Below are 12,559 nucleotides of genomic sequence, written 5' to 3' on the forward strand. Positions count from 1 at the left end.
GTGAACTGTGTGTTTATACTGTGAACTGTGTGTTTATACTGTGAACTGTGTGTTTATACTGTGAACTGTGTGTTTATACTGTGAACTGTGTGTTTATACTGTGAACTGTGTGTTTATACTGTGAACTGTGTATGTATACTGTGAACTGTGTATGTATACTGTCTACTTCTATTTATACTGTGTACTGTGTATGTATACTGTGTACTGTGTATGTATACTGTGAACTGTGTATGTATACTGTGAACTGTGTATGTATACTGTCTACTTCTATTTATACTGTGTACTGTGTATTTATACTGTGAACTTAGTATGTGTACTGTGAACTGTGTGTTTGTACTGTGAACTGTGTGTTTGTACTGTGAACTGTGTGTTTGTACTGTGGACTGTGTATTTGTACTGTGTACTGTGTATATATACTGTGTGCTGTGTATCTGTACTGTGTGCTGTATATTAGTATTGTGTGCTGTGTATTTATGCTGTGTGCTGTGTATTTATACTGTGTGCTGTGTATTTACACTGTGAGCTGTGTATTTACACTGTGCGCTGTGTATTTACACTGTGCGCTGTGTATTTACACTGTGCGCTGTGTATTTACACTGTGCGCTGTGTATTTACACTGTGAGCTGTGTATTTACACTGTGCGCTGTGTATTTACACTGTGTGCTGTGTATTTATACTGTGAAGTGTGTATTTAAACTGTGAACTGTGTATTTGTACTGTGCGCTGTGTATTTATACTGTGTACTGTGTGTTTATACTGTGTATTGTGTATTTATACTGTGTACTGTGTCCTGGTTGGAGGCACAGGAACCATTTCTACTGGCAGAATGTGTTTATATATTGATTCGTTATCTGCCTCTGTATTCAGAGATATTCTGATGTGAAGCCATCATTTAATAACTAAGATACTTTCAATGAAAACTGAAATGAAAACACATGAGACTTGATGCTCAAGAATAACCAGCCTCACGTGTTTACCACTACTGTTTTTTAAATTAAGAGCGTGTGAGCTATTTACTAACTCATGCGCACATCGGTGCATAGTTCAGTGGAGCAGAAACTGTAGGAATGGCTACAAAACGCCAACACTGGTTGTAGAGTTGATCAGAGTGAAGTCTTACAGTGATAGCCCGCAGCCTCTTATTGAGCAGGTCAGACTCCTCCATCCTGCATCAGAACAGACAGTGAGGGAGAGGGAAAAAATAAAGGCGAGGAGAAAGTGGACAAGAAAGGAAAGAAATTTGTTCCACAGTACCACAATGAAATAAATGTATACTGCATCTAACTACAAGATTAAAGTAGCTGTTACTGTACGGTGCAAACCGTGTGTACAACACAAAGCAGCACTAACTGACTTGTGTCGGTAGCCGGAAAACACCAGTTTATATATAACTGACTCATTTTAAATGTACATTTACATTTACGTTCAGGGCATTTAGCAGGCGCTTTTGTCCAAAGCAACTTACAATAAGTACATTTTGTCACAGGAAAGAAAACAACATATCACCGTCGATAGTGTAAAAAGAAAAATAGAAACAATTTTCAAGCCCTCATCTGAGCATCTTAGCTGCTATTTATTCACTGATACCTTCAATGCATAAGTGCTATGATCTAAGTGCTAAGGGTAAGAACATACAAGTGCATATATGTGTATAAGGCCAGCACCATCGTCCTGAATTGGATGCGGGCCACAACAGGAAGCTAGTGGAGGTAACAGAGGAGGGGGGCACATTTGGGTAGATTGAAAACCAGGTGCACTGCAGCATTCTGAATACGCTGCAACGGTTTTGTCGCAGTAGTCCAGGCGGGAGATGACCAGTGCTTTGACCGGGAGTTCCGTTGCATGATTGACATGATTTTTTCCATTTTCTCTCTGCTGCTTGTAGCACCGATCTATTGGTTCGTAGAGATGTTTTCAGCCATTTTGTTTAAACAAAATATATCTATCTTATATCACTTCTAATGTCAAATATTCTTTCAGTCTTTGATCCTCCTGAGATCTGGCATTAAATGCTCAGATCCTTGGTGTTCTCTCATTCTTTGATCAGATAATGTCTATAAATCCAAAACATCCTCATTCCTAATAGATTAGGATTGTCGAATGACCTCTGAAACGTCATTTCCATAACTACATGACCACTGCAGCGCACCACCAACAGGTGAACTGAAGCTTTGTCATATGCTCACAGTTGGTATTAGGAAAACTCTATAACTAGTAGAACTTCAGTTACGAACATACCTATGTTACATATACAACTAAAGTTACATGCATTAACATTACATTAATAATGACACTCGCTGTTGACGGAACACAAACCACAGTCTCCTGTGCATGTTTAAACTGACCGTCCATGCCTAACCTCCTCTCTATGAAGACCTTATTGCTCTTCTCTTCACGTCCTCATTTGTAGCAGTAATAATACAGCCACTTGAGGTTGCCACCTAACAGGAAACATAAATAGAAGTCGTAAAATGTGCTCTTGGAGTCAAACCATATGGTCTTTTTCTAAAGCAGACGCGCAGTTAAAGAGAGGGACCACTGTTAACTTCCTGTTTCAAACCAACAGTCAGTGTTGTTTTCTTTTAAAGCGAGAATATATGGATTCTCTAGCCTTAACTACATGTTTATGATTTTAATCATAATGTCAAAGCTCTCCAAACCTTAATGTAGCAGTCATTTTAACCTGAATCCAAAAGTTTCCCTAACATTAACGGCTAAATATACATGTTATAATCCAAAACATGGTCCTTACTTAAACCTAACCAACTCTAAACAGAGTTTCACATAATCAAACCAGTTTTCCAGCAGTGATTTCCATTTAAATTTTAAGACAGCGCAGGCCTCTTATGTGACATGGTCGATAGAACTGGCTAGTAGACTCATTCTGTAGGGCATGCTGTGTTATTTGGAGGACTTGTTGATCTCATGTAATGGAAGCATGTAACAAATTAGAAAATACAATATACCACAATCCTGTAAAGTGACCCTCTAAAGAACTCCTCAATTACAAATCATTGTCAGTCAGTTCTCAACATTTACTGCCTTTTTGTTTCCATAAAACTCAAGGAATATACTCAATCTCATCTTCTTCAACCATCAGTCAAAGGCTCAAATATGCCATGAGGTGAATGGTCAGTGCACCGCTTTCATCACCATCAACAGTGTCAGGTTCTGCCACCACATAGATTTTGTGCAAATGAAAGTGTTTTAGTGTATTAAAATGAATGTGTTTTACTGTTGCTGTGAGAACATGCAGTTAGAGGGCTTAACACATCCTCATAGAACTGGAGTTACATCCACTAACTACTGTTTCCTCCTCCAACGTCTCCATCTGCTCCCACCATCACAGGAAGTAAAGACCCAGTGGATCAATGTCATCTTGATGGAAACGTCCCCACAACAACTGGAAACTCTGACACGTGTGCAGCAACCATTTTACTTCAGACTGCCTCCTCAACGAGGGCCAGCAACACAGAAAGCAGGCTGCTCTTTAAACCTCAAGCTGAACACAAATGAAAGATAGAAGTGGAGCACATCATGCTGTGGGTGAATATCTCAGTTTGCACTGTCAGCGGAATGTGTAGAGGCTGTGTGTTTGATATAGATGTAGGTCAAACATGTATAAGGGGTCGGGGGTGTGGAGTATTCTTAGACATAAGCATTAAATGAAGCAGTACATTTGAGTGCTTCTATTAACAGGCCAGGTGTCTGCTGGTTGATCACATTTTTTTATTAGTGTGTAATTATGCAGGTATTTCATCAGTGTCCCCTGAGGCCCTTGCATGTAAGATCAGCTGTATAGCCCATACTGACTCAGTGCCTCAGGTCAGCCAGGAGAAAAGGTTCTCAGATTAATTTTGCTCCAAGTCATTTTAACAAACCAGTCCATGCCACTGAAGGACAGGGGCCACGTTATTCTGCCCTAACTCTCTCAAACAAGGCATTGTGCCTGTCAACCTGAGGAGGGGGTTTAATCTGACCCACCTCCTGTCACACACACTGTCAGTCACACAGTTCTCGGCTGTCACACACCATCATCTACATGAAGGGAAAACACATTTAGCGACCAGCTCATCATTCATGAGGGTGACCTTTTCTCATTCATACAAAATAAAAGCTGTGTAGAGTTTATATCAGTCAGGCATATAGGCAGTAAAGTAATGGGTGCTCTGAGCTAATCTGCTCATGAAGCTGTTAATCTGTGTAAACCATCTGCTTGCCAGCTCTACTGTAGACAGAACAACCATGTGGGCTTATCATCAGTATGACATGGTATAATATGCTCAGTATCTATCTAACAATCTAACACTTTTACAAGTGGTGTGAAAAGCTCTTACTGTAAGTCACCGGCATCATATGATCATTTCACAGGGCTCAACGCTCACATAGATTTGAATGAAAAAATACTGGGGAACAAAATGTTCAAAATGTTGTCATTCCACAAAATAACATGGACGCATCTCTTCCTAAAGCATTAAACATTCATGTACATAGATATTACTTCACAAAGCGTAGGACAATATCTAAGAGAGTAGGAAGAGGTGCTGAACCTGATGAGTCAAATCAACAACATGAATTAGGTATGAAATGTATCAAAACAAACAAAAACATCAAATAACTTCTTTATGATTCAGATCAGTTTATGAGATTAATAAAGAGAAAAATAAAAAAATAAAATATATTTAATGGATGAATACGGTGCTTAATATTTCAATCCCTCGGATGAATTTAAGTAAAGACACTGCAGCCCCAGATATCATCTTTTCACAATCATCTTCAGGTTTGGTGACAATGATTTAAAGCTTCAAAAACTGATCTGAAAACTGTCAGATCACCAGTTTTACGCATGATGTTTTTCCCTTGACAGCCCTGCAGAATGTACAGTGTGACTACAAACCATGTGTGTACTCAAGCTAATGAAAGCAGGAAGTTTTCCACCCTACAGACGACTACACAACAGCTACTAATACTCAGTTTGTGTATAGACAATATTATCATATTGTAAAAATATGATTGTCGCTGTATATAGAAACAGGGTTGCAGCACCACCTGCTCGGAGGCAGCAGTGCGTTCAGCAGCTGAGCACTGAGGAGAAATTGAAGCTTAAGTAGCATTAAGGAATTATCTGCACCTCTCTGTTTGTCTCTGCGGTTCTCCTGTTTGAAAGCTGCCATGACAGTGTGTGGCTCCAAAGTGACTGACTGGCTCTGCGGGGTGCTGACAAACAACAGGAACCTGAAACCTGAACCTGAAGTGAGAGCAGCTGATGGAGCTGATGGAGCATGCACACACACACACACACACACACACACACACACACACACACACACACACACACACACTGTGGAGACAAACACTGAGCCTACCTGACAGCAGACCACTCCTCTCTCGTGCTGGCCGGTTGCGCGTCTGTGCCGCGTGGAGTTCGAGGCCACCCGGCTGCAGGTGTAGCGGGGTGTGGGCGGGGCTATGTGTGCCTATTGGTGTGTGTTACAGCTGAATGACACTTGGCTGTCCTCCTGCCAGTCAATAACAATGACAGAAGTGTTGCCAGTAGGAAGTTCAGAGGCCTGTACTGCGAAGGGGGCTCAACATAGCCAGGCTTTGTGCTCATGATGCAGCTCAGCAAAGCCCCAAGTCCCCAATCAGAGTTAAACGGTACTGCGACGGTGGTTATCAACTTAATTTGTCAAGTGTAGTTCTCTGCTTCTCTCCCGGGCCACATATTTTACTCAAGATGAGCAGATTCTTATTATGCAAGGCTATGAAGAATTCAAAGAAACCATCACGGCAAAAAGTAAAACTGTCGCTGCCAATACAGCGAGGGAGGGCTGCTGGCAGAAAACTGCTGACCGTGTAAATGCGTAAGTTAACAATTATTAATATTATGATCAATATTATATTAAGCCCTTAGTGTTTTAATTTCTGAAAGCTCAACATTGTGCAACTTTTACATATTAACCCTGATCCATTTAAGAAATAAATAAACTGAAGCAACAACTATCTTTTTTCATTTTTGAATGATGTCTATATTGTTTTCACATTTTACTGATCTCAGTTATAGAATGCGCGTGTGTTTTATTGAAAGCGTGTGTGCGTAGGCTATAAATGTTAAGTGTTTTTTTTTTATTACTGTGTCGGGATGAACAAGCAAATGTAGCTACTGTCCCTGTACAATGACAATAAAGACCTTTTAGACAGTGAAAATAGCTCAAGCCTGTAAGATTTGTGTTTGGGCGTACACTGCCCTACAACGGGTGAAACATTGATCAGTTCATCAGTTTATTCATGGCCACATCAAAGAAATAATTAACATTACTCATTATCTGTGACAAATAAATACTAGGTTGGCCTAATTAATATTTCATATTGCATTTTATCAAGATGTGGAAGCAGCAGTCGGACATGGCAGCAAGTTAGAGCCAAATACAAAAACATTCAAAGTGCCCCATCATTTTGTCAGTGTGTGTTCTTGCTCAGATTTTCTGCATCACCAACTAAATGTAAGTAGGTTCCCATGGCAAAAAAACGAAGGGCTACACAAACAGTTTGCCCAACAGTGAGCGCACAGCTTCTTCCAGTGGCATTCCTGACACTCGGCTCAATAAGTGAGCAAATGTACCGTATTCCCTCGGCTGAAAATCTATATCGCTCATAGAGAATTTCATCAGGAAATGCCAGCGGATCAGCGCGATCTTGAAGAAGCCGTTCACGTTGTAGTGCTGCCCGAATTATTCTTGCTCCCAAGTCCACCGGGTTCTCAATGAATGGTGACGCCATCTCCGAATGAGTTACACAGTGAAACAGCTGCGCTTTTATAGCCGATTTTAAGATGAAACTCTGAACATAACCTGGTCGGGTTATGTTCATAACCTGGTCGGGACCAGGTTATGAACTAAGCATAAGTTACCATGGTGATTTAGCCGGGTTAAAGGAGAGCCACCTTTGTAGTACAGGGAAGCCTGGCTTTAGACTCAACATACCACGCTAACCCACTAAACTGGCTTCGCAGTACACCCCTCTGCTGCGACGTGCCGAAACAAGACACGTTCTTGTGTCTGCTGACGAAACCTCCAGCTGACTGCTCTGTGACATGACTCAGAACCTTCAGCTCGTTCCCGCACAGAACTGAGGCCCACACTCAGTGTAGTGAACCACAGTGAGGTGTTTTGAACACAACCCAGGTAGTCAGCAAAACTCCTCCCTTAGCTCCTCCCCCTGCCTAGGTTCAGTATAAAAGACATCAGTTGGCTCAGTTCAGCCTCTTGTAGGGGTGGGCGATACAGCTAATTTTGCTCTCGATCCGATAGCAAGTAAGTACAGGGCCAGTATATACTGATACTGATACTTTTTACTTGAAAATTCCTGCTCAATGAATGATTTTGTACTTTTGCCTTTAATTAGTTGATCATGAATGATAATGATAACACACAGGACAAAGATTTTAGCCAAATGAGAAAATTATATTTAAAATAATTAAATCTATAACCTATCTGCATGTGGCCTAAATAGGAATTCTAATGTTCCTTGAACAGATACACAAAAGGGTTATTAGATTCTTGAGGTAGGCTATAGCTATGTCTAAATATGAGTATATATTTTTGAGTTCCAGTTACAGTGAACCTGAGTGAGCGAGTGAGAGAGTTGAAGAGGAGTGCTGTGCTTAAGGACTGAGAGAGACACTGTGCCAGAGCCAGCCCTGGGCATAAGCAGTATAGGCAAATGCTAGGGGCGCCGTCATCCACGTGAGGCGCCGAAAACGAGGGGGGGGGGGGGAATTAATAATAATGAAAAAATACAAAAATATATATTTATTACCAGTGCCATTACTACTATTATTTCGAAACATTTATAAGCCCACACCAACATAACGTCATAGGAAAGACTATTAAATAACAGAGAGGCCTTTTTTCTGGGTTCTTGGCTCGTTGCACTGTACTTGTCCTCTACGTGGGGGACGGGTCGAGAGGCGAGCTGCCTGAATCTGACCAGACCGAGACCCCAAGACCAAGAGAGAGATTTTCTGATACTGTAGCAGAACCACAAGGTCCAAACCATCCGGCGCCCAGTGAAAGTAACAAAGGAAAGAAGAGTAAACGTGAAGAAGATACAGGTACACGTGAAGAAGATACAGGTACACTAACGTCAATGTGATGACGCGAATGAAATTAATAGTTTAATGCATCGTTAGCAACATCATTGTTGGAGCAGAGTGTTGACTTGCTAGCTTACTTAGGACGATAGCAGCATTGTTTAATAATCAATAAATAGCTGAGTCAACGTGTGTTAATGTTAGGGGAGAATGGGGTAAGATGAGCCATTTTTCATATTTAGGATCACTACATCAAGGCAATCATTGTTTTGTTACTAACTAATATATCTGCATATATTTCAGGATGTTGTGCATCCCTTCAAACAACCAGAATGAGTGTAAACATAACTGTTTCGATAATATAGCATGTCCGAAAAAAGTGCTCTTGTTGCACAACTTACCCCGTGTATGGGGTAGGTTGAGCACAGGAGCGGAGTAAGATGAGCCGTATCCCTACTGGGAATTCTAGTAATAGTTTCTCGGTTTCCTTGCTGACAGTAAGGTCAGTTATGGACTAGTAACACATTTGAACAATCTGAACTGAAACTCTCATCCTCTCAGCATCCTTCCTTCCTTCCTTCCTTCCTTCCTCTATCTATCCTCTCTTCTCCATCTTCCTCTTATTCCATCTATCCCCATCTCTCCCTCGATCCATCCATCTCCCACCTCTGCTGGGTGGCTCAACTTACCCCTGGCCAAATGGCTCAACTTACCCCAGAGCTACCATTTTGACTTTATCAGTCCCCACAGCTAAAATGGTGCACTTTTATGCTAGGTTTATGACCTCATGTTGTAGCTCATAGATACCACAATTGATGTATAAAACAAATTAAAAATGATCCATTTTGGTCTAAACACCATTCTCATGAAACTAACAATAGACAAAGTTCACTTTCAAGAGTGAAAAATGTTTTTTTTGGAAATAAATGTCTAACCACTTTATTCATGTGGTTCTTACCTTCACAGACTCCATGAAATTATGCCTTCCTCCTAAATATGTGGTCACATGATCAATGTTTTTTTTACTGTTTCCGAGCAACAAGGGGTGGCTCAACTTACCCCAGTCTCCCCTACTCCACTTAAATTCATCAGGGACATTTGGAAAGTTAACGCTAGGCCTGTTCATGTGTTATTTTACAGGTGTCTTTCCTGCTTGGATGTCAGTTAAAATGCGATTAGTTTTCCATCCCCTTTGTAATAGTGTAGGTGTAAGCCTTTGGTTTATTGTGTCAAAGTTTATGTTGGTTAAAGTTTACAGCAGTGTTAAAGTGCAGTTATTCCACACCTTAGCTTTCCCATATCATTCATAGGCGTCATTCATTGGTTAGACTGAATTGCATTGCAATGACAATAAAGTTGAATGAACCTCATCACATTTTCATTATTAGTCTATATTAGTCTTATGTGTAGCACACATCAAGCATCTGTTTTTTTCTTTTTATTATTAAAATTTTACAGCCACTGGTCACATATACTTCTCTTCTCTCTTCAGATGCACTTTTAAAATATTTCACCACAAGCCCAGTGACACAGCATCAGGTGCTCCTGTCCCTCTACCTCAGCACAACAGAGTGACACAGCATCAGGTGCTCCTGTCCCTCTACCTCAGCACAACAGAGTGACACAGCATCAAAACTAAAGGCTGCACCAATAGATGCTAACTGGCCATCTCTTCTAACTGACTACGTAAGATGAGAGTTAGTTCACTGAGGACCATTTCAAATAAAAAGCAGTTACACATTTCCCAAAAACAAAGATGGGAGAGTGTCAACATGACTTTTGTACCAGAGTCTTAGTGCAATGCTGAAAAAATCAAAAGAAGCTGGCTGATGTACTCAAACAAGAATGATAGCTTGCACTGCTTCTGCTTCTAAATGTTTTCTCCAAAAGAATATAGACTTAATAAGGAAAGACTAAATGACTGGAAAAATGCAAGCCACCTGCTGAAGACTCATGAGGATAGCTGGGAGCACAATACCCACATGACAACATGGAAGGAGTTGGAGGTCGTTTGGCAAAGCGGCTGACAATAGATAAGTGAGAGATGGTAGTCTGAGGCTGAGAGATAATATGTTTGCGCAATGCCTTATTTATATTGTATTTTCATCACTTGTTTCTTTCTTCAGTTTTTATTTGGCGTGATATTTTTGACTTAAAAGAAATATAATCTTAAATACATACATGCAGTTTCTGTGTGAGTGTATGAAAATTGATTGTGAAAATGCCTGCGATAAAAGGGTGTGCTGGCTAAGATCTTGCCTAGGGCACCAAATTACTCAGGGCCGGCACTGCACTGCCCTCATACAAACTCGGTGAAGAAATACAAGTGATTTGCTGAATTTATAGAACAACTACAACAAAAATATTGATCTCATCACGCTAGAATCGATCCGATACCAATACTCACCTTTGTATCAATACTATCAATATGTGGATCGATCCGCCCACCCCTAGCCTCTTGCTGGTCCCTGGTGGTGGTTGCCTACTGAAGGTGGTGAGTAGGGCCCCCATGTTTGTTTCCTGGTGGATTAAAGTTGTCCCTCCCACTAACCATGTGCCTCTTTTTGTTTTAGTTCACCTGCTGCTGTTCTGTTTGGCTTTGTTTTTGTTAGGTTTTCCTTTTCTTTTCCCTTTTTCTTTTCCTTTTGGACCAGCTTTTTCATTTGTTTTGGCCTTATTTGCCTGTTTTGTATGGTTTTGATTGGTTTTCTTCGTCCAGATTTATTAAGTTTGCTTACTTTGAATACATTTCTGTTATCTTTGAGTGTGTGGAGATTGTCTGATTATCAATTGGGGTTTTTTGTTAACTTTTGTTTTCCTTTTTGTTTCAGGAAGTGCCTTTTTTGTTCGTTTAATTTTTCAGTGCGGCCTGGGTAGCCTCAGGTGGGAGCTAGGCACCATGCTGGTACCTCACTCCTGTTGCATGCAAGTAGGCACTGGGGCTCTTTTTGTGCATGTTTTGTTGTGTTTGTAGTGTTGCCCACCCCACACTAGTGAGACGGGGTACTTTTCCAGTCTGCCCCCACTAAGGCCCCAGCCCTTAGTTTATCATACTTATTTCATTAGAGATTTAATATCATAGTTGGCTTCTTTTAGATTGTGTTCTGTTAATAAAATATATTTTCTTGTACTCACTCTCACTTACTCTTGTTTTGAAATTCACTTCTACAGTTCTAGTTTCCTTTTTTCTAGGTTTCCTTTACAGCATTATAAATAAAAACATTTGTTCTATTTATCTACTGTCTCTGCCTCATCAGTCTCAACCCTGTGCCCTTTATTAAATTTGGTTTTCATATCCTGGGGTGCAAGCCCCCAGGTGGCGTTGTTGGTCCTCAAGTTAGTCCCTTCCCTCCTTATCTCTATTTCCCCCCCTTATTCACATTTTAAAAACTCCACTCCTTGCCACATCAGAAACGCTACTGCTGCAGGTGTATCATACTCTTTACTGCTACTCCACTTTTTGTTTCACTACATTTATTTCAAAACTCAAATTTACTAGTGACACACTCAGGGCCAAATTGGGGCCCTAAGCAGAATTTTATTTTGAGGTTTATATATTATCTTATATGTATATATATGTATATATATATATATATATATATATATATATATATATATATATAACCTCCATAAAATTAGCCCAAAACTAGATTGATAGGCTATAAACCTGAGCCAACATACGACCACCAACTGGTCAATTAACCACTCCTTTTTCAACAGAGGTGAATGTATATGCAGTTAACAGGACATTCAATAAATGATAATCAGGGCCACTAGAAAATGTAAACTCCAGTCCACATCTAGACGGAATTATCCTCTCTTCTTTCTCATGATTAGCAGCTGGGGTGTTTATGCCACAAAGTTTTTCTCTTTTATTTCAACAACATACCCACCTTCAAGTGAAGCACAAGCCTCCTCTTGTTTAGACTTTTTCTTTCTTTTGCTTGCTCCCGATTCATGTTGCCGTTTTGAGGCCATCTCTCCACCTGCATCCAGCTGCCTGTCGGCGCATCTGACCGCTGATTGGTCAGATGCTGCGTGCTATCAATCATTGCGGCAACGCGTGCAGTGTCAGATTACTCGTCTCTCTTTTTCTGAATTGCTGACTCGGTGCTCTGCGCGTGCCTCACTACAGCAATGCGCATCCTTTGCGCATTTGCAGAGAATGCGTCCCCTTGCGCAAAATGGGGCCCTCATGGATAGTGGGGCCCTACGCACAGCGCGTGTTCTGCGTGAAGGGAGGGGCGGCGCTGGACACACCACTTACAAAAGTATGAGATCAATATATTGATCTCATACTTTTGACCTTTCATCTTATTTAGATGTTTTATCACAAAATTTGGGCTTTTTATCAAATTACTACAAATCTCATATTTGCAACATTTTCTGAAAAAATATGCCTAAAAATATGCCTATTCAAAATTTGCTTTCAGTTTGGACTTTTTACTAAAATTAGATTAAAGCCAT

General features: G+C 40.6%; 1 protein-coding gene across 2 annotated transcripts in view; it reads right to left on the reverse strand.

The window, feature by feature from the left end:
* Positions 1-12,559, reverse strand: part of LOC115572880 (palmdelphin-like) — a 33,417-nt gene that overhangs the window by 19,276 nt on the left and 1,582 nt on the right. Inside the window, exons 1-2 of one of the 2 annotated variants that reach the window (XM_030403355.1) lie at positions 5,367-5,578; positions 1,121-1,166 (exon numbers count right to left, since the gene is read on the reverse strand). In XM_030403355.1, coding sequence (XP_030259215.1) covers positions 1,121-1,165 — 45 coding nt within the window. In that variant the 5' untranslated portion in view covers position 1,166; positions 5,367-5,578. Of the gene's footprint in view, positions 1-1,120; positions 1,167-5,366; positions 5,579-12,559 lie in introns of those variants that run through there. The other variant, XM_030403356.1, reaches the window with a different exon arrangement.

Source organism: Sparus aurata, chromosome 21, assembly GCF_900880675.1.
Source record: "Sparus aurata chromosome 21, fSpaAur1.1, whole genome shotgun sequence".
NCBI classification, from domain to species: domain Eukaryota; kingdom Metazoa; phylum Chordata; class Actinopteri; order Spariformes; family Sparidae; genus Sparus; species Sparus aurata.